The sequence below is a fragment of the Mesocricetus auratus genome, unplaced genomic scaffold (genome assembly GCF_017639785.1).
Source record: "Mesocricetus auratus isolate SY011 unplaced genomic scaffold, BCM_Maur_2.0 Super-Scaffold_15014, whole genome shotgun sequence".
In the NCBI taxonomy this organism is placed as follows: domain Eukaryota; kingdom Metazoa; phylum Chordata; class Mammalia; order Rodentia; family Cricetidae; genus Mesocricetus; species Mesocricetus auratus.
In genome coordinates this window covers 36,496,941-36,520,307 of record NW_024429186.1, presented here as the reverse complement: position 1 = coordinate 36,520,307, position 23,367 = coordinate 36,496,941, and the positions used below count along the sequence as shown (strand labels likewise).

The window sequence follows — 23,367 nt, the reverse complement described above, 5'->3', positions numbered from 1 at the left end:
AAAGAAAATGCTCAACAACTTAGCATCCATAAACTGGGCTAAAAAGCACATGTACTCAGGAGAGCGTCCTCGTGTCTCTTAAGGAGCCCAATAGACCTTCAGAGTAGACCCTGAATTCACCCCCATGCTACTGGATATTGTATAAATTTTGTACAGAATCACAGCAGACTAAACCTAGACCCTGAAAGGCAAGCCATTCATCCTTTCTGGGGTGAGGTTTCCATGAAGCCTGATAAAAACTTTTTCTTTATTTAAAACAACAAAAAACCCAAAACAAACAAACAAAACCACCAGGGTCTCATTATGTAACCCTAGCTGGTCTGGAGTGCCTTTTGTAGACCAGGCTGGCCTCCAACTCATAGAGCTCCACCTGCCCCTGCCTTCCAAGTGCTGGGATTAAAGGTGTGTGCCACAACACCAAGTAAAATCTTTTGTCCTAGAGAAAGAAACAAAAAACAAAAACAAAACCTCCTTCCTGTGCCTTCAGACTAGTACATAAAACTTTATTTGCAACTATAAGGGATTTCCAAGGCTCCTAACATTTCTTTCTGTAAGTATCTCTGAAATGATCTATCCTGTTCAAGGCTTGTCCTCCCAAGGGCCTCCAAACTATCCTAAGATCTGGGCTGGGGTTTCTAGGGAGTTGTACTCAGGAAACAAATTATCTACTGCAACTCAGCATAATTAATCCTACACGGAAAAGACTGAGAGTCCTCTCTCCCTCTCCTTTATACCAACTTGTACTGAGGGAATTCGAACAGAGAAGAGCTGTAATTGAATCCTTTAATTCCAGAGAACATGAAATTAAGAAGGCCTCTAAGAGTATTCCATGACCCTTTCTACCTGGCACCAACAAAGCCTTGTAGAACATTAGAAGGGTTGAAATAACAAGGCAAAGATCTTGCTCCCATGGGACTGTGCCTCCACTGAGCCAAAAACAGAACCAGGCTAGACTGCCATTGACCTTATTAGGTGCTTTTTTTTAACATGTGCTTAAAAAAACTATAGGTTACCAGAGAAAACACAAAATTAAATATCACTTCCCCACTAGAGGACTGGCATCAGGTTGTTGGTACAGGCCTAGAGAAACCACAGCCACTAATATAATTGGTAGATTTGTAAGTCACTGTAGCCTTTGGTGGTGAAGGTACAATTTGACTTTTTCTTTTTTAATCAGAAACACCTTCCTTAGGCATGGGGACACACATTTGTAATCAATTAGAGGCAGAGACAAGATGATCAAAGTTCAAAGCACGAGGAGGCAGATGGTCACAAACTGCAATGCAAGTTTGAAGCAGATCCAAGGCAGACAGACAGAGTGAACTCTTGACAGCTGTCCTTGGCCCTCCATGCACATGACACGGTGTAGTACACTGCCCACAATAGCAGCAATAGTAGGAGGAGGAGTCTAGAAAAAATACTAATAGCATCTTTTGTTCAGTTTGGCGGCCAGCTCCTGATGTAAGGAAAGGGAGGGGAAGAAAGGAGGGAGGGAGGAAGAGAACAGAAACGATGATACACATGGGCCTTCAGGGTAGAGGCAAGGAGAATCAGGAGCTCTAGTCAGTCTGGGGCAGTCTCAAAAACAAAACCAAAGAAGGGAGGGAGGGAAAGAGCCAGAGGGAGACTAAAAATGCCACACCCTACCTCCAGGTGGTTCAGTGGGTAAAGGCATGCCACCAAGCCTGAGTTTGTTTCCCTGCACCCACAAGGTGAAGAAAACCACTTCTGCACACTGTCCTCTGACCTCCACATGCTTACTATGGTGCCCACCCCTCACCTTCACACACATACACATAAAAACAATACTCAAATAAATAACTTTTAAAGTAAAACACACCCTTTGTGCACCAATTCCTCACAGGCATCTTGCAAAAGTAAGTCAAAATAGATACATGACCAGGTTCAACACAGCATTGTTTATCAGGAACAAGTTTTAGCTTTTAGATATACACTATTAATGGAATATGTAGCTTTTGAAGAATGTCCCAGATCTCTAAGTGATGATGTGAAAAGATCTCAAATACATACACTTAACTGAAAGAAGAAATTAAGCTGGATATGGCGGCGCACACCTTTAACCCCAGGGCTTGGGAGGCAGAGGCAGGTGGATCTCTGTGAGTTCCAGGCCAGCTTGATCTGTGTAGTGACATCTGAAGCTATCGATAGATAGACAGACAGACAGACAGGAAAAGAGGTTGAGGGCCAGCAAGATAACTAAGATTTAAGGCACTTACTGACAGAAAAGCCTGATGACCTGAGTTTCATCCCTAAGATGCATATGGTAGAGGAAGAGTGTTCTTTCTCCCACAAGTTGTCCTTTAACCTCCACACATGTATTGTGGAACATGAATGTATTGATAGCATGGTTATTATTACATGTTTCCTTCATTCATGGGATGTATACTTAGTGGTATCTGTATTAAATTATATTCTAAAAAGACAGGCATATTAAGAAACTATTCACTGTATCTACCTTTATAGAGAGTGACTACAGACTAAGAAGAAATGAACTGATGTACACTACACTCAAATGGATTTTTCCCTCTCTCTCTCTATGCTTTCTACATAAAAGCTCTCATCCAATAGATGTTACTGTACAAACCCAGCAATCGCCGTCAGTTAGGGGCGTGGCCCTTCCACAGGCTCTGTTCTTCACCCCCACCTGTTCCTCTGCACACCACCCTTCCACACAGACCTGGAATTGCTCCCAGATATATCCTTTCACCTCGACCCTGCTACTTAGCAACATGAAATGTTGTATGTATTAGAAAATTCAAAAGAAACCACACATTTAGTGAGGAACCTTGCAAGGGGAAAGAGATAAGGGCCCATCCAGTACACAGCAGGAAATTGACTAGGGGATCTACGAGAGGATCAGAATTAGGACAATAGCTAACACTCCTCTCAAGACACTGTTGTGACGTCATAAATTACTCGGGCTTTACTGGGGATGACCCCAGTGCTCCACCCCAATTGCCAGCTATTCAATGCAATTCTAAGTAGAGCAGAGAGCAGGCTGAGAGAAGGCTAGCACAGGCAGTCCACACTCTGCCTTTCGTAGCATGGATGAGCTCGAACCATTGCTCTGAAATGGCATGCAATGACAGAGAACTCTGTGCCGAACCTAAGAGACTGTCTTCTGTGCAGACAGTGCTCTCCACTTAGGCACATAGGGCAAAGGCACATGAGGGGGCCTGCCACTCTGTGCACTAGAAAAGCAGGAGGGGTGAGGGCTTGTGCAATGGAGAGTGAAAAAGCAATCTCCTCAGCCATGTGGAGCCCTGGGAACCCACTCAACACGAAGGACACTCTTCTGCTGCAGCAGTTCCAAATCCCTGAACTGCCCTGTGAATGGAATCAACGAGGACTGACGATCAAGGAAGACAAGCCTCCGTACTTAACTGCCTGTTTCATTAAAGAGAACCTTGTTTACTTTCATGTATTCTGCAACATTGCTTCACAGAGTGAGAGATTATCTACACACAGGATTTCCAGAGACGTTGACTGCCCTTTTTATAAAACAAGTTCTACATACAAGTGCCACAAAGGCTCTGCCTCCATCACAGGACTTAATGAACACAGAAGAACTTCCTTTATGTGCCATCCCTACCATTTTTAATAATTCCTGACATTCCCCAATTAGTGCTTCAGATAACCAAATTAGGACTGTGCCGGTGTACTTACTTAATAATAACAGAAGAAGAAACAAGTTAGCTCCCTAAGACTCCACGGAACAAGTCGGTAACTTTTTGTTGTTATAATCTCTAGTCCTTTTGAGGGAATGAAAAAGGCAAACCAATTTTCTTATCAAAAACTATATTACATGAATAGATAACATAGAATTTCCATATAATTTTGGGAGTTCACAGTTCTACTTAAGCCTACCAAGGGACACCCTGTGGCCTGAACTTAAGAAACCCTAGCTCAGCGGCAATGAACATGGAACCCCTCCACTTACCCCCCAAAAGAGCTCCTGAAGTAGTGAGGCACTGAAAGGAGACCTTCATCTCTTCATACAATTGTCTGGAAACTACTGCCTAGAGTCCAGATTACTACATCTGACTCCACAGGAAGAAGGGACCTGCCATCTGACTGCTGGCTTTAAACAAGCAGGACATAGTAAGAGATGCCTAGTTGGACAGTGGTGGTGCACACGTTTAATCCCAGTACTCAGGAGGCAGAGACAGGCAGATACTGTGAGCTTGAGGCCAGCCTGGTCTACAGAGCGAGTTCCAGGACAGTCAGGGCTACACAGAGAAAGTCTGTCTTGAAAAACAAACAAAACAAAACAAAAAAATAGAGATGCCCAGTTGAACTGAGCTGTTACACAAGCTCTTGAAACACTCGCTGGATGACTCTACCCTCTGAGAAATGAAGAAGGCAAAGTCTAAAGTCCTTATACATTTGGGGCTTACCTCTGAGGTTTTCTAATGTCCCATAGTCCCACTCCTTCCTTTGAATTGGCTGTGGCCAATAACCTGGGCTCCACAGGATTAAACATGACACTGTGAAAGGCTGATGGATAATTTGCCAGGCAGAAGGGCTCTGTGAAAACAGAAATGAGACAAAGTTCTATCAGGAGCAGGCAGCTGAGCAGGAGTATGGATGCAGACAGAAACATACTCCTATCCACCCACCCAAAGGTGGTGCCACTTCCACGTAGTGCATGCCCCACCAGCACCCACCCTACCTTCAGGCCTCCCTGAGCCCTCCAATACCAGTCAAATGCATAGAGCCAAACTTTAAACTATAACACTCAGATCCTAGTATCTCAAGAGGAAAAGTGAGCTGTTTACAGATGTAAAAATGATTCCACTGAAACAATTTCACAACTCCTGGTAAAGTTATTATACCTTTAATATTTCTTTTTTGCAGTATTCTTTTTTCCAGAATTATTTTTTATTTAAATTAGAAACAATCTTATTTTACATGTCAATCCCAGTTCCCTCTCCTTCTCATCCCCCTGTGGCCCCCACTGACCCCTCATTCCATCCCCTTTCTGCTCCCCAGGGAGGGTGAGGCCTTCCATGGGGGATCTTCAAAGTCTGTCACATCATTTGGGGCAGGGCCTAGACCCTCCCCCATGTGTCTAGGCTGAGGGAGTGTCCCTCTGTGGGGAATGGGCTCCCAATGTCCATTCGTACACTAGGGATAAATACCAATCCACTACCAGAGGCCCCATAGACTTCCCAGGCCTCCTAACTGACACCCATGTTCAATGGCCTGCTTTAGTCCTATGCTGGTTTCCCAGCTGCCAGACCTTTAATACTTCTAATATTGAACGTTTTATAAACAAATAGATTTAATGAAGACAAAGTGAAACAGTGAAAAATTAAGACTCGGCAAAGCAACAGTGCAGCTTCACTTCTGGTTTATGATACTACCTAAATGGCTAGGACAGAACTGTGTTTGACTTCCAGTACAAAACAAACAAACAAAAAACATGAGTCAGGTGGTAGTGGTGCACGCCTTTAATCCCAGTGCTTGGGAGGCAGAGGCAGGTGAATCTCTTTGAGTGGTCTACAAAGCAAATTCTAGGACAGGTAGAACCTAACACCCCCCCCCGTTACACACCCTGTCTTGGAGAAAGAGAAAAAAAAAAGCCTGGTGCCCCTTTTCTGTAATTGAGGGAGAAAGGTTATAAATTCAAAACCAGTCTGAGTTACATAGCAAGACCCAGATTACGTTTTTTTTTGCTTTAACACTTGAGCTGCCAGTTCCTAATCAACTCGACCTGGATCTTGTACACCCTTTGCATAAATTATCAGCTCCTGGTGAGGAAAGAATCCCTTTGCTACTGGAATAACATACTCCTCTGGGATCTGCTCCAATCAATCAAAGACAAAACCCACCTCTTCGTCTATGACTTCCAAATACAGTCGTGCTTAGGGCCCTGGGCAGGGGATGCACTCAGTCACCTCAGCTACGGAGCAATGCAGAAAAGGGAATAGTGTACATTCAAGCACCCAGAAATGCAGCAACAGATACTGTCTGTTGTGAGCAGCTTTGCTGACCCCAAGGGCAGGCTTCTTTGCTATCCTGAACCTGTAAAGGCCTGATATATGAGCAAATACAGACTTGCCAGCCACAGATGGCAAGACAGTAACTACAAGTCCACAGGTTACCAGTTTGATCATTACAGAATCAAACGAAGGACAGAGGTGGGCACAGTGGTACAATTAGAAGAAACAGTAAGGCAGAAATCCCTTGGCAGGAAATAAGCTAAGAAGATTCATTTCCTGAAGAACCGCAGCGACAATAAAACAAGCAGACTGTCAAGCACTTGTGGAAGAAGAGTTCACTGACTATTCCCCAAGTAAAGAATGTACTTGTCAGCACTTACCCACAAGGAGGTAAGGTGAGGGTCTGTGTGGTTCTTAAACAAGAAGTACACAGTGTCCCTCTTCTCTGTAAACAACCCACAACGTGTGGACCGGACCACACAAGGAGCTTTAGGTAGCTACCCTCCACTTCTGACGACTTGCAGTGTCACATACCTGTGCTGCATGTCGGAATCCTAGATGTCTTCTTCCTGGATGTTACTTGCACGCAGGTTATAAAGCAAATACATAATGAACTTGCTATCAGGCTGTTCAGCACGACGCAACAACTTCATACACAGTGACTTACCTCCATGGGGAGACTCCCGGATGTCCCAAATGAGAACTCGGCCATCATCTGAAGAGCTGGCAAAAATGTTGTCATTCACTGGGCTCACCGACAAACCATACACTGCATCTTCATGAGCAAACACATCCAGGGTCTCACTACTGAGAAACAGAAGAGAGAAGCACATTGGCACAAACATACACACAGACATGGCAGAGTCCCAGCCCAATGGTAATTAGCTAGGATTCAGTCTTTCATTCCCAGGACAGAGTTAACCTAGGTAAACCTAGGTTACTGATACTGAATTAGCTAAAAGGTAATGTTCAATGTTCAAATAAAAAAAGTATATGCATAATTCAGAGGTATTACCTTTATAAATTTCATAATTTTTATGCTAAGCATATCTAATGTTTTTAAAATTCATCTACTTGTATGGAGAGTCAAGAGTGGTACGAGATTTCCAAAAACAAAGGGAAGGGTTAACAGCAGCCAGGCCTGGTAAGAGCAGAGGTAGAGGGGGCCTCTCAGCAGACTAGCATGGTGAATAACAGTACAGCTCTGAGCTCGACAGAACCCCATGCACAAGTCCTAGCATCACCTGACGTTACCTAACAACTCATGTCATGGATATCACAATACTGCCCCTCACCAAATGAGTGTGATGGTTAAATGCATAAAGTGCCCTTAGAATAGTGTCTGGAACATGACAGTAAAAATTCAATAAATATTAGTTATTATTAACTATTAATTTTATTATGAACAAATAATATTAAATAAAGAGAAAAATCTTTCCCTCTTATCTCTATAATTGCATGCCAATTTTGCAAATCTTTTTTAAATAAAAAATTATCTCAACTATTATGAGTCATTTTATTTTTTTCAGATAACTAATATTGGTTCCATATTATTTTCCGCAAACACTAAAATCCATGTCTAAGGCAATATTTGCCTCTGTTAATCTAAAAAATGGTTAGTCAGTGTCACACAACAATAATTTATTTACCTTTCAACATCATGGAGGATAACTTGCTCATCATTTCCTACAAAGGAAAAAGACAGACATTTCATAATTCCTGCAAGGTGGTCCCTTCCACATGACAATATGGGGGTTTAAAGTTTTCAGGAAAAAAAAATCATAAATTGGCATTAGTGGGTGGAAGCTCTTGTCTTGACAGCTTATTTCCAAAGTTTGGTCCCCAGAACCCATGGTATAAGGAGAAAAACTGAAAGTCATCCTACACATGTAGCCACGGCATGTGTATTGTGGCTGACATGAGCTCGAGTGCACGCGCCCACACGTGCGCACACACACACACACACACAATATCAACACTGAAAATATAGCATAATGCAAGGTAGGCGTGTTAAGTTAGAAAAAATATGAAGATAATGTAAGAAGCCAGGCATAGTACTACCTGCTTATAACCCAACACTCAGAGGAGGTGGAGGCAGAAGGATGAGGAGGCTTAGAGTCAGCCTAGGATACATGAGAACTTGTCTCAAAAGCCACACTTTTTTCACTAAAAAGAAACTATTAAGGACAGAGCCGTCTTTACAGAGTTTTTGCTTTGTTTAGAAGAGCAAGTATAAACCTGGTTACAGTTCTTAGAATGCATTATTCAGCAAAATAAACTGTTAGCCCTTAAGGAAAATATGAGTGAATAATCAAACAGTTCACTCATCCACACTAACCCACCCTACACCTCCAGGGTAAAGCAACCATTAACTGCTTAGAGTTGGAATACAATCTCTTAACAATCCCAGGCTTCGGCTGTCTTTGTGAACATAGGAATAATAACCACCGACTTTACTGAGCTATTTACAAGAATATGAACCTATAAAAGCACTCAGAACTAGGCTGAGTACTTGATAGGCCCCCAATAAATGTTTGTTGTTTCTACCTAATCCATCATAGCATGAAAGTCTGATGAGTGTGATCCTAAATGATGATAAAGATTTCTTCCACAACTTCCTTTATATTCTTATTCTAAGAATCTAAAACACTACATTCATGATATGCCTTCAAATGTTTTTTAATGCCCAAAACAAAGCAGGCATGTGTAAGATGAGACATATCCCACTCTCAAATACATAGCCAAAAGCCATCTAAATAGAAGGCAAACAATAGCAGTAAGGACATGGTCTCAGTCATCTCAACTCTCAAAGTCCTGGCTATAACTTCTTCAGTGAGTTCACACTAATGACATAAGTGAACTCACACTAATACCTAATACAGTGGGGCACTGGAGACATGAGAATACGATTCTATTCAGTCCTTTAAGAATTGGTGATAAGGGGCTAGAGAGATGGCTCATAGGTTAAGAGCATTGGCTGCTCTTCCAGAAGACCTGAGTTCAATTCCCAGCAACCACATGGTGGCTCACAACATCTGTAATGAGATCTGGCACCTAGACAGATGCTGTATACATTTAAAAAAAATAAAAAAATTGGTGGTGCACGCCTTTAGTCCCAGCACGCTGGAGGCAGAGGCAGGTGGATCCCTGTGAGCTCGAAGCCAGCCTGATCTAAAGAGCGAGTGTGAGGATAGGTTCCAAAGCTACACAGAGAAACCCTGTCTCAAAAAACAAACAAACAAAAAAAAAAGAAATTGAGTCTGGCTGAGTGGTGGTGGCACACACCTTTAATCCCATTGCTCGAGAGGCAGGCTGATCGCTGGGAGTTCCAGGCCAGCCTGGTCTACAGAGCCAGTTCCAGGAGCTGTTACACAGACAAACCCTGTCTTAAAATAAATAAATAAATAAATAAATAAATAAATAAATAAATAAATAAATAAGGAAAAAAGAATTGAGAGTCCAACTACACAAACTAGTAGTAGCAGGAGAGTGAACTGTGGGGACATGGGACTGTTAGCTTTAGGGACAATTATAGCCTGCACGCTCAGAGAGTAGGTACACGGGAGAATCAGATGTCAAAGACACGCAAGCAACATTAAATTCTGCTAATGGGATAAGGATAAGCTGGATGTGTGGCTTGGAACTGAGGAAACAGAGGCAGGAAGATTTCCTCAAGTTCAAGGCTAGGCTGGGTTACATAGTTAGCAGTAGGCCAGGCTAGGCCAATTTGGGCTGTAGTGAGACCCTGCCTCAGGAAATGTCAAAAGGTGGGGAGGACAGGGGCAAATAAAGCCACCCAATGTCACCTAAGACATCAAGTAGTTTAGTTGGCAAGGAAAATGAGGCTGGGCAGTCAACTGGGTTAGACCTTATTCTGTGGGCACTTGAGGGTTTTCCTGTTTAGCCTAGGCTGTCCTGAAACTCACTCTGTAAACCAAGCCATCCTCAAACTCAGAGATCTACCTGCCTCTGCCTCCTGAGTGCTGGGATTAAAGGCATGCAGTAAATATTTTTTAATGTAAATGTATGGCCAGAGAGAGATGGCTCAGGAGCAACAAATCTGTCACTTAAGCGTGGTGACCTATGCTGATCCCTGGACTCACATAAAGGTAGAAGGACAAAACCAACTCCATACACTTGACCTTTTACCTCTGTGTACACAATGTGTACACACAATAAATTAAGAAGTCATTCCAAAACACGTAAGTGAGTGAAAATTTGTATAAGCAATGACCTGAAGAGTGAGAGGTCTGATGGACTATAAAACAAAACAAAACCTAACAGGCAGGTTGGAGCATGACTCTTAGATCACTGGAAAGACAAGTTAAGTATAGTGGCTCACATCTGTAACCCCAGAATTTGGAAGGAGGGCTATGAAGAATAGGAGTTCAAGGTCTGCCTTGTCTACAGTGAATTCAAGGCCACTATTAAGATGAACCATGTAGGCTGGCGGGGATAGGGATAGGGGGTTGTCGAAGGGTAGGGGAGTGGGGGAGGTGGTGGCGCACACCTTTAATCCCAGCACTGGGGAGGCAGAGGCAGGCGGATCTCTGTGAGTTCAAGACTAGCTTGGTCTACAGAGAGAGTTCCAGGACAGGCTCCAAAGTCACAGAGAAACCCTGTATGAACCATGTAAGCAGGCAGGGTGGCACATGCCTTGATTCCCAGCACTCTGGAGGCTAAGGCAGAGAATCTCATGCTTACAGCCAGCTTGGGGTACATAAGGAGACCTTATTACAAAACAAAATCAATCAACCCAAAAGATGAATGACATTTTTGACAAGTTGAAAGTATATGTTAGCAGTTTCTTTTACTGTGACTTTCAAAGCTGCTGTTCCTTCCACCCTCATTTTGGCCCTGCAGAGGATGACCTAGGCTTTGCACATCCTAGGCAAGTGTTCTAAAAGTGAAGTGCATTTAAAATACTTTTGAAACACGTGAGACATCCAGTGAGAAGATCTGCAGTTAACAAAGGAGGTCAGGGCTATAAAGTTTGTAGTCAGAATGGCTAATGAAGTAGCCATTGCCAAGTGGCATGTTAGCCACTCCAACTGTACCCTAACATACTACTTTTCAAACACGAGTCATCTATAGGTCAGGACATTAAACTGAGTCACAACCAGTATCTTTAAAAATGAAATAGTGGGGGATAAAACGATATAGCAGTGTTTAAGAGTGTTTGTTATATAATCAAATTCCAGCAACCTGCATATCAAGCTAGGCATCCCCCAAATGCTCACAGCTTCTCCTCTGAAGGATGCAATGTTCTCTTTGACCTCTACGCATGTACAAGTGCATACACATGCACATACACTCATGCAGAAACCCACACAAAGTATGTATTTTTAAAAATGGATGGATGGATACACACACACAAACAAACACACACACACACACACACAAACACACACACACACACACACACACACACACACACACACAGAAAAATCAAGCCTGATGGGGCAGAGTTTGATTCCCAGGGCCTATATAATGGAAGGAGAGAACCAACTTTAGCAAAGTATCCTCTGACCTCTACATGCTTGCCATGGCATGCTCCTTAAATAAGAAAATGCAATTAGAAAACAGTTTTGTGTGTGTGTGTGTGTGTGTGTGTGTGTGTGTGTGTTTTAAATCAAGCCTAATGTTACTGGCCTACAATCCCATGACTTGAAATAAGAATTTAAGGTCAATCTGGGCTATTTGAGATCTTTTGTCATTACCAACCAAGCAGCTGCAACAGATATGGAAAACAAGGAAGCAGGAAATACCTATATTCCCAGCACTGGAAAGAGTACAAGGTCATCTTCAGACTCAGCTACATGAGACCTTGTCTCAAAAAACAAAATCATGGTCAAATCTTTCATTTTATATGAAAATGTATAGTAGGAAAGATGGGTCAGGAAGTAAAAGAAGGCCAGGTAGTGGTGATGCTCACCTTTAATCCCAGCACTTGGGAGGCAGAGGCAGACAGAGTTCTGTGAGTTTGAGGCCAGCCTGGTCTCTAGAGTGAGTCCCAGGACAGCCAGGACTATATAGAAAAACCCTGTTTTGAAAATCAAGGAGGTAAAAGAGCTTGTCACCCAAGCCTGTTGACTCAAGTTCAATTCCTGGAAGTTATGTAACGATGGAAGGAATACACATACCTACATGTATAATAATCATTACAAATAAACACAGGCCGGGCGTTGGTGGCGCACGCCTTTAATCCCAGCACTCGGGAGGCAGAGGCAGACGGATCTCTGTGAGTTCCAGGCCAGCCTGGTCTACAAGAGCGAGTTCCAGGACAGCCTCCAAAACCAGAGAGAAATCCTGTCTCGAAAAACCAAAAAAAAAAAAAAAAAAAAAAAAAAACCCAAATAAACACACAGTAGTCACAAAAATAAAATCTCAGAAGAAATAAAACAGGATAGAAAAGCAAAATCAGTGCACCATATATGGTAAGGTTATTGCTTCCTGTGTGTACGTTGCAACAAATTACAACATAAAGATTTTCTGCCACAGGAAGGACCAAGGAAGGGAAGAAAGGATGGAGGGTAGGGAGGAGGAGGATGGAACCCTAACTCACATGTCTAAACAAACTATGGGAAGGCAGTAATTCTACAGCTCACTAAGATATAAAAAGAAAAAATAGGTTCTCTTACCACTCTTAACTAACTTCCCAAGGTACAGTCTCTCCTCTTACCTCCAGAGAAGACTTTGGTGTTCCCACTGTTGAAAGCCAGGCAGAAAATGTTGGAGTGGTGTTCTCCCTTCAGTTGTATGGGCTTGACCCTGGAATGGATAGCTTGTTCCATATGCCATAGCAGAACCCGGCGGTCATCTCCTCCTTTCGCAGGGAAAAAGAATCTAGGGTTAAAACCATCGATACTGCAAGGCTAATAACACTTGGTTTTGCCACCTCAACTCCCATCCTTTTTGAATCTATACCTCCCCAACTATGGAAGATTGGGAGAAGGCACACAAATCCAGGATTTTTACCTGTGAGGTACATGAACTCAAAACACCACATTCTCCCAGGAACTGTTTGGGTTTTACTTTTGTTGTCCGGCTGACTGTTTTATTTTAGTGGTAATAGAGATGGAACCCAAAGCCTTGTGCACACTAGGCATGTGCTCCACCACTTTATCCCTTTCCAAGTTTTGACAAACAGATAATACAGAAATTAAAATAGATAAGCACTGACATTGATAACATACTCCTCACCCAATACCATATTGTTCCCCCTGTCTTTCTAGAGGCCTAGTGTTTAAATGTTTGTTTATGACCTAGAATCTTTCTAGTAGAGTCTTCGGAAGGGAGCCAGGAACCTGAACTGGTTTCTACTGCTTGCAACCAAAGACCTCTTAGTATTTCTAGCATAATAGTTTGTAAAGCAAGCTTTGATGTGGTGTTAGTGATTATGGGACAGTATACAGACAACTAAGGGCTTGCTTGACACTAATAGGAGGTTGATGTAACCAGGTTCTTATAGGAGCTGACTCTTTAACCTCTGTGTAATTTTCAGTGGTCTCAACTGCAAAAGAAATAGCATACGGTATGAACTAGCTACTAGAGAATGAGAATACACCCGTTCTATACATTTATGGATGGCTGGAGGAGGAACAAACTATTAACAAAGACTACTCTAGGAAACAGAAGAGAAGTAGAGACTGCATTTCCCACTTGGTGCATACACACATGTACATTAACACACACACCACCACCATCACCACACCATACCACACACAGCTGCCCCCTACTGGAACCTGAACTCAAAACCTTGTGCATGCTCTCAAGGCACAAGTATTCACCACTAAACTATTTATTACACCCATTCCTATTTAAGAAAACATATGTATGTAGGTGTGTGTATCTGCATGTGGTTGTGTGCAGAGTACAGCTTCCTGCAGAGGCTGTGCAGAGGTGTTGAATCCCCTGGAACTGGAGTGACAGATAGTTGTGAGCTGCCTGGTGCAGAGAACTGATTTGGGACTTCTGGAAGAGCACCCAACCTCGTAACTGTTGTGTCATCTCTCCCATACTCCTATTTGACTCTTATAACAAGACAATAACACACTCTTCCCCATCCCCCCCCCCAAAGTAAGTTACAAGAGCAGCAAATCACAGGAGCTCTGAGCCTCTGGCTCTCCACCTACACAAGATTAAAAACTACAATGAATGGAATAGCTGAGCTAGTGATGAAGCCGTGCACCCACACAAGGTCATGCCACAGGACATTAAGAGTCAGTGCAGAGATATCCAAAGGTTTTTGCTAAGGATAAAAAAATGGGTGTAAAAGAATATCCTCCTTTTGTGTAAAACAATTTTTTAAAGCTACACAGCAACAGGAATTTTGGCAGTTTTGTTCTCTGTTGAATTTTGCCTGTACCTAAACGAGTGAATCAAAAAGCAAGCGCTGGGGCTAGAGAGAGGCCCAGCAGTTAAGAGCAGATACTACTGTTACAGAGGAGCAGGTTTCAGTGCTCTGCACTCCCATCAGGTAACTCCGGCTCCAGGAGGACCCACCACCCTCTTGTGGACTTCCATGGCGCTGTACATGCACACAGACACACAAAACTGAAAATCTTTAAAGTAAGTCCTGAGCATGATTATAGATGCACATTTTTGCTTATACCCCATAGCCATGCCTAGATGACTTTACAGGAAGTTGCTACAGTGCTCACGATAGCTCTTTTCAATATGGTAAAAATGGAAAAGAACTACATTGTTAAGAGAAAAGAGTCACAGAGCAGGAAAAAAATTAGACACTATCTGGTAAGTTATTCAAATTATATAAAGGACTCCTAGAACTAGATGAGAAATAATCTGAATATTTGAAAGGGGGTCACGATATACACATTCACGGCTCTTCTCCTGACTGTGGGTACCATGTGACAGCTGCCACCTCAGTTTCCCCTCCATGATGAACTCTACCCTTGGACTTTGAACCTAAATAAACTCTTTCTCCCTTTAAAGAAAAAAATCAATCTGACTTTAAAATGACAACTACATCATCAAAAAAAGAAAAAGAAAAAGAAAAAAGAAAAAGAAAGCCAGGAGGTGGTGGTGCACGCCTTTAATCCCAGCACTCGGGAGGCAGAGGCAGGCGGATCTCTGTGAGTTCAAGGCCAGGCTGGACCGACAGCCTCCAAAACAATACAGAGAAACCCTGTCTCATAAAAACCAAAAAAAAAAGATAAGCAATACTTCATCAAGGAAATGAAATATATATGTTGCTCAAATCTGGGTAACACCAAATGAGCAAAGACTGAGCATCTACTGATGGGAGGCTAGTGAGACAGACAACCACTTGGGAAGATACTGTGATGGTTTCTTACAGAACTTAAGACATTTTATTATGCAACCCAGGAATTGTGTTCTTTTGCACTTACCCCAAGCTGGAAGACCAAGTAGCAGGGAGAGGAGGTGCAGAGAGTGTGTAGGCAGAGAGGGCAGGAATTGGTAGGCTTCTGAGGAGTGCATGGAAACCTAATGCAGGAGAAACTGCCTGGAATCTGTGAAGGTGATCCTAATGAGGACTCCTAGCAATGTTGGTTGCAGAATCTCACACCTCTTGCTGCCAGGGGAGGCTTCCAGGTTACATTTAATTGAGTTGCTGGCCAAGGGGTCCCACAAAAATCCCCCCAAAACCTAGGCTGTTGCTAAGACAAAGGGTTGCTCTCTATAAACCTATAGAGGGGGACCATTGCTAAGGGCAACTTTCATGTAACTCACTGAACAGGAAGAAGTCAAGCTGGTGCCTACATGGAGCTTTTACCCGTTTGCTGTGGGAAGGGTACTCTGCAAGGAAATGGTGGTACAGAACTTGTGGGAGTAGCCACTCAACATCTGATTTGATCTAAGGCCCACTCTGAGAGAAGGAACTCACACCCGACACTGCTAGGATGACCAAACACCAGAGACCTAGGATTAAACAACAACAACAACAACAAAAAGTATCAATAAAATGACTCCTAATGATATTCTGCTATACTCAGAGATCTGTGCCTTATCCACTCATCAGATTATCTTCTTCTGGCAACAGATGGGAACTGATGCCACAACCAGACATTATGTGGAGAGTCTCTGAATGAGAGAATCTCCATCAGATCCCTCCCCTCAGAACTCAGGGAATTCCTGAGATTGTAAGGGCCAGAGGAAACGAAGGACACCAGGAAAACCAGGTCCCCTGAATCAGCTCAGTAAGGAGCACATGTGCTCACGGAGAACGAAGCAGCAAGCGCAGGGCTTACATGGGTCTGCACTTAGTCTTCTGCATGTATATTACAGCTTACTATTTTGCGGGCCTCCTGACTGTGAAAATGAGTGGGTCTCTGACTCTTGCGCCTGCCACCGGACTCTTCCTTCTATTGAGTTGATGTGTCCAACCTTACATATGATAGTTTTTGCTTCATTATATTTTACCATGTTTAGTTGTTATTGCTTAGAAGTCTGTTGTTTTCTAATGAAAGTAGTGGAGGGGAGGGGAGGTAGGAAGGAACTGTGAGGAGTAGAGAGAGGGAAAACCTATAATCAGGATATGAGAAAAGAATCTATTTTCAATAAAAAGCAAACAAACATGATTAAAAGTAAATCTAACAAGTTATCAACATTTTGTCAAATCTAATTTGCATTTATAGTTTCTTATATTTAAATAAAGAATTATTATGTCTTATAGAAATAATGGTGCTGTGGTTATATTTTTCCAAAAGTCTCTATCAGCAAGGAATATACCAAGAAGTGATAAAGCATATGCCTAGATTTTTTAAGAATCATTTTTAAAGAGAGAAATTAAGAAAATATAGAAAATTATAGGTGGGAACCCTACATTATTCTACTTTTGTACACGATCAAAAGCTTCTGCCAGCCATGGTATCACAGGCCTTTAATCCCAGCAATCTGGGAGGCAGAAGCAGGAGGATCTCTGTGAGTTTGAGGCCAGCTTTGTCTACAAAGGGAGTTCCAGGACAGACAGGGCTGTTACACAGAGAAATCCTGTCTCAAAAAAACCTAAATAAATGAATCCAAAACATGGAGTGGGAAAGATGGCTCAGAGGCTAAGGCTGCTGTTAAAGAGGACTTGAGTTCTATTCCCAGCACTCACACTGGACGACTCACAAATTCCTGTAACTCTAACTCCAGGGATCTGACAACCTGGGATCCTGCATACATGTACACAGAGAGAGAGAGAGAGGAGAGAGAGAGAGAGAGAGAGAGAGAGAGAGAGAGAGAGAGAGAGAGAGAGAGAGAGAGAGAGAGAGAGAGAGAGAGAGAGAGAGAGAGAGAGAGAGAGAGAGAGAGAGAGAGAGAGAGAGAGAGAGAGAGAGAGAGAGAGAGAGAGAGAGAGAGAGAGAGAGAGAGAGAGAGAGAGAGAGAGAGAGAGAGAGAGAGAGAGAGAGAGAGAGAGAGAGAGAGAGAGAGAGAGAGAGAGAGAGAGAGAGAGAGAGAGAGAGAGAGAGAGAGAGAGAGAGAGAGACTTAAAATCTTAAACTTCTGTAACAAATAACCTGGGACTTTTTAAACATAACAGAAAAAGGGAAAGGAGGCTTCGTGCAATGGGCTAGAATACTTATGGCAAAGACACAGCAATGGAGGACACCTCTTACTAAACTGCTTACTTAATAAAACATTGGCCAGGAATTGACTTAGAGCATGTGGAGTAGTAGGACACAACTTTAAACTTCAGTCCCAGCACTCAGGAGGCAGGGGTGAAAAGTGAGAGCTCTGGAAGTTCGAGGCCAGTCTGGTCTACATATTTAATGCCAGACTAGGCAAGGCTACAAAGAGAGCCCTTTTCTCAAAACAAGGAAACAAAACCAAAACTAAACAAAACAACAACAACAAAAAGGCATTCAGGAGAAGTAAGATGGTTAAGCAAGTGAAGACTCTGGGCTCCAAACCCGAGTTCAATCCTGGCAACCCACAAGGACTACTGAAAAATGTCCTCTGACCTCCACACCATGCTATGTCATGCAGGCACACACAATACATGCTTACAATATTTAAAAAGAAAAAAAATCACTCAGCTGAAGGAAAAAAAAGTGTGTCACCTTTGCACTTAAGAGTCTGGGCTTGTGTCACCATCCAAACAGCATTATCATTGGTCGTTGTGGGCATTTGCAGGATGATTTAATTTTACCAAGTATTTAGTCATTGGAAATACATGGTTACTTGTTGAGTGCTTTGGTATTAGCAACAATGACCTTAGTACTAAACATGATGATGCAAACAAACTCCATGGGAGACTGGAATCACTGAGGTAAATCACAGTGGCAGGGCTGGCCCTAAGAGTGAGATGGGAAGTCCCGCCCCCCTCACAAGTGTGAGATGGATGGGAAGTCACACACACACACACACTCCACCTCAACCCCTTCTTACCTCTCCACTTCCTTGGGCAGAGATCACACTTTCACCCACATGTGGCACAAGCTAAGGTCTGAAATGAAGCTCTGCTGCTGCTTCTAGGTCAGTGGAGGAGTCAGAGCCTGAGCTAGCACTGTCCTGTCCCTGAGTCCCTCACATCTTGTTGCTTTGCTTCCAGACAGACTCTCCTGTAGCCAGGGCTGGCCTTCAATTCCTAGTGCCCCTGCTAGAATTACAGGTGAATATCACCACACCTAATCAATTTTATTTCTGCTCTCTTTAGTTCCAACCCCTTGTCGGTATGGTGTTGCAGCTTGAACCCAGAGCACCCCACGTACTAGGCAAGTGCTCTACCACTAAAAGCTACATCCTTATCCTTCACTAAGTCAACTTCAGATTTTATCTATTTTTTAAAACTATTTGTGTGTGTGCTGTGTGTTCACTTATGTGGGAATGTGCTCATACATGTATGTGTGTATTGGAATCAGGGGTCATCAGATATCTTTCTCTATAGCGCTTTACCTTCTCTCTCTCTCCTCTCTCTCCCTCACCCCCCTCTCTTTTAGACATGGTCTCTCACTGAACCAGTAGCTTTCTGTTTTGGCTAGACTGGCCGGCCAGCAAGTTCCCAGGATCTGTCTCTGTCCCTCTGAAATCTCTCTGCCTACAGCACTGGAGTTACCACAAATGCTGCTAGTACTAGATTTCACAGATTCTGGGGATCTGAACTCTGGTCCTTATGCTTGCATAATCTCTCCAGTCTCTTCATCTAGTCAATTTTAAAAGATTTATTTATTGGGGGATGGAGAGATGGCTTAGTGGTTAAGAGCACAGGCTGCTCTTCCAAAGGACCCAGGTTCAATTCCCAGCACTCACATAGCAGCTCACAACTGTATGCAACTCCAGTTCCAGGGGATCTGACACCTTCACATCAATGCACATAAAATAAATTTTAAAAAGAGATTTATTTATTTTATGTGTGAGAGTGCTCTATCTGCATATACGTCTTTATGCCAGAAGAGGACACCAGATCTCACTATAGATGGTTGTGAGCTACAATGTGATTGCGGGGAATTGAACTCAGGACCTCTAGAAGAGCAGTCAGTGCTCTTAACTACTGAGTCATCTCTCCAGCCCCATCTAGTCAATTTTAAAAGATAGAAAGAATTTCTGAAAAAATAAAAGTCTGACCTGTAAACAGTTGAAGTGAAAAATAAGATTACTTAAGGTATCCCATGAGCCTGGCATGAGGCTACTTATAGATTCAGCCTCAGTACAGAGTCCAGGCCTAGTATGGAGAGCCAAGGAAACCAGGAGGGAATGTGAGCAGAGTGGACAGAGTCCTGAGTGAATGTGAACTGTGTTACATGGGCACAGACATGTCAACAATCCCAATGTGTCAACCCATAGGAGCAGCAAAGCCTTTCCCCAGTGAGGCTCAGAAGAATAGCAAAACCTTCTTCTGATCCAGGGCTAATGTTGATGCTAATGTTGACAAGCATGTATGCAGTACAGATATATATGCAGGCAAAACACTCACACACATAAAAATAAGCAAAACCCTTAGCAATTATAGCTTCCTCCTGGATGACTGCAACTCCCTGGCAGAGACCCTTCTACCCAGACTAGCTAACCTCTTCCAGCTGTGCTGCGCTTAGACATGCTGCACAGCCCACTGGATCCCAATTGTCCTGCATGTGTGTCTGCCCTCTCTTCATTTCCTCATCACCCCAACTGGTCAAGTCCCCAGCAACTCAGGGTCACAAGAGGCCCCCTTCTCTCGAGTGCCCCAGGTTGCATAAAGGTACCTCACAGGCGGCCAGGCCTTTAGTGCCATGCAGAGGACAAGCAGACTCAAGTGTGTGTTTACTTGTGGCTTGCTTGTTCTGGGTGGCACTAGTGATGTATTCCCAACATTCAGGAGACTGAGGTGGCAGGATTATCATGAGTTTGAGGTCAGCCTGGGATATGAATACTAAGTTCCAAGCCAACCTGGGGTGCACAGTGAGACCATGTTTCAAAAAGTCAAAATAGGGGCTAGAGTAATGGTTCAGCAGTTACACGTGCTTGCTTCTCCTCCAGAGAACCTAGGTTTGGTTTCTAGCAACCACTTCAGGTAGCTTACAATGTCATGTAACTCTAGGGGATCCAACATTCTCTTCTGGCCTCTGTGGGTATCGAAAGGAGGCACACATATACACATGCTTGTGTGTGCACATGGGCACATACACACACACAAAATTTTAGGTCAAACCAGGCATGGTGGCACATGCTTTTAATCTCAGCACTTGAGAGGCAGAGGGAGGTGGATCTCTTTGAGTTTGAGGCCAACCTGGTCTACATAGTGAGCTCTTGAACAGCCAGGACTATGTAGAGAGAGAGAGACTCTGTCTTAATAATAGCATCATCCATGAATTTATCCTTGCCTTTTGAATGTTGTACATAATATCAGACTATGAATCACATATTCATTAAAAAAGGAACCAATAGGCAAATAGGTGATGGAGAGGTAGGAAAGAAGGAAAAATGGAGTGGTGTGTGCACTAGAGGGAGGTGATGGAGAGTGATGGTAATGACGGCGAGAGACGGCTGAGATACGAATGCTCTCATTGCCCAGTAGGGGTCGGTGGGATGGCTTACAACAGGCTGGAGCTTATGCAACACAGACTCAGCTGCTGAAACCTGCTGTCCACCAGACCAGCCTCAGGATCCCCCTGGCTCTGGGCAAAGATGTAGTCCTGAGATGAGGAAAGGTTCACTTTCTGGACTGGACTTCCTCGAAGGACCACCGTGGTATGAAATACCACAAGAGGCCATGTAGTCCATGCTACTGCCCCAGGCCACTTTGAAGCCTGAGCTCTATATGGACATATGCAGTCTGTGCATTACCAGATGCCTTTGTGATGGCCTCAGGCTTTGCTGCCTTGGGGAGCCATGCTGATGAGTGGCATGTGTAACCACCTAAGAGCATATTGAGGCTTGTGGTCTGTGTAGTCACTGAGGGTCATGAGTGAGTCAGTGGGCCTGATACAGCCAAGGGCCTTGTTGGTGTATGTGGCCCAAGTTACTACCATAGCCCATGCAGGTGCCCATGGTAGGGGCTGATGCCTGAAGCCATGTTATTGTCTGTAAGCAAAAAAGAACAGGTCCCGCCCCTCATGGAGACTTGATCCTGCCCCTCAGTAGGGGAGCAGTGAATGCAGAGAGCCAGTCCCACCCAGTTCCAGCTGCTGCATGGCTCTCCTTAGCTCAAGGCTTATGACACAGATGCAGATGCACACACACTTATCCTCCCTTGGGGGGCCGGCCACTAGGAATGTGAGCATGCCCCAATGAATATACGGACAACACAAAATGAATGTCTTTTGGGGGAGGGAGGAGATCATGAAGGCGGTAGACATGGGAAGACTGGAAAAGTGAGTACAAACAGAGTGCATGAGGTGAGATTCCCAAATAATTAATAAAAAATTAATTGGATGTGGTGGCACACACCTGCAATCCTAGTACTTTGGAAGCAGAGGCAGGAGGGTCACGAATTCAAGGTCAACCTAGCCTACAGGTAACTGTTGAAAAAAAATGATCTGAATCCAGGTAATCAGGCTCCAGACACTGTTCCTTACTCTCCCTGAATCCAGCTAATTGAATAGGGACCAGGCAATGAAGAGTTACTGAAACCGGCCTGATTAAATAGCCAGGTTGAGAACTTTTTTAAAAGACAGCTGTATGTAATTCAGCTTGGCCCCAAAAATTCAATGTAGCAAAATAACCATGAATTCCTGATCCTCTTAGCTCCATTACAGGCAACAGACAAGCCATCATCAGTTTTGTGTGGTGCTAGGTACCAGGGCCTCCTAAACGTTAAGGCAAGCACTCTACCAGCTGAGCTACACCACCAGCCCAAGTGTCTGGAGGCTGAGTGATGGCTGCATTCTGTCCACAGGTAATCGAGGTCGGGTGGTTTGCCAAGACACAAAGCTGGTGTTCCCTTTTTAAGTAGGGGATATGGGTAAGGAGAGTCAAACGTCAATCCCTAGAGCCTACATTAGAAGTAAAAAAGCATCAGTCAAGGGCTTTCTCTCTTTCTAACACCATCTTGGGTCCATTTCTCCACACAAAATGCCTAGTGAATCCACAGAAACCACCTCTGCTACAGTTGCCACAGCCTCAGATTGAGACAGGGTATCTGGCAGTGATTGGTCACAGGGCTTGGGGACTACGATTCGAAGACTACAAACACAGGCGGTGGCGGCGACAGCTGAAGTCAATGAAGAACCTGTCAGTAACAGAATGGAAGGCTATGTCCCAACTTGGTCTTCCGAAGATTCCAAAGATTACAAGACACATCACACAGAAATCTAAGCACATCCTCTTGTCATCACAAAACCAGATGTTTACAGATACCTACATAGGTTTTCAGGAAGCCAATACTAAAGATTTATCTCAGCACACACTCACAGCAACTGCTGAGAAACAAGATGAAGGTATTTCAAACATTCAAGAAAATAAAGACTCCAACTGTACAAGAGGAAAAGGGGTTTCTGTTAACAAGTGTGGAAGTTAAAAACGAAGAATTGGTCATGTCACAAGTAGATATGTTGAATGCAAAGGCTGTGGGAGCCCTAAAGCAACAATGGAGATCCTGTAAATGCTGTTATGGAATTAACAATGTAACTATCTTAAAATAAGGACCCCTTTGTTCCTCATTTCAAAAGTGGAACTCAAGACAGGAGTGTCATGCATGCCTTTAATCCCAGCACTATGGAGGGATAGACAGGTGGATCTCTGAGTTCAAGGCTAGTCTGGTCTACAATACTGTGTTCTAGGACAGTCAAGGGTTACACAGTGAGACTGTCAAGAGAAAAAAAGTGGAAGTAAAGTTTGGAATCTGCACTATTTATATCATCGATAAAGTCATGGCTTCTTGGGGGAAGTTGGGGATAGGGAGGTACAGTAGCACACACTTGTAATTGGATTCCAATGCCCAGCAGGTGGAGATAAGAGGGGCCCTGGAGTTTGCTGGCCTGCCAGCATAGTGAAATTGGTGAACTTAGGTTCAGTA

At 43.5% G+C, this 23,367-nt stretch overlaps 1 protein-coding gene across 3 annotated transcripts in view; it reads right to left on the bottom strand.

The window, feature by feature from the left end:
• Positions 1-23,367, bottom strand: part of Dcaf5 (DDB1 and CUL4 associated factor 5) — a 92,460-nt gene that overhangs the window by 54,746 nt on the left and 14,347 nt on the right. For 2 of the 3 annotated variants that reach the window (XM_040742827.1, XM_040742829.1), the window contains exons 2-5: positions 12,649-12,792; positions 7,616-7,652; positions 6,634-6,773; positions 4,419-4,548 (exon numbers count right to left, since the gene is read on the bottom strand). In XM_040742827.1, coding sequence (XP_040598761.1) covers positions 4,419-4,548; positions 6,634-6,773; positions 7,616-7,652; positions 12,649-12,792 — 451 coding nt within the window. Of the gene's footprint in view, positions 1-4,418; positions 4,549-6,633; positions 6,774-7,615; positions 7,653-12,648; positions 12,793-15,337; positions 15,357-23,367 lie in introns of those variants that run through there. The other variant, XM_040742828.1, reaches the window with a different exon arrangement.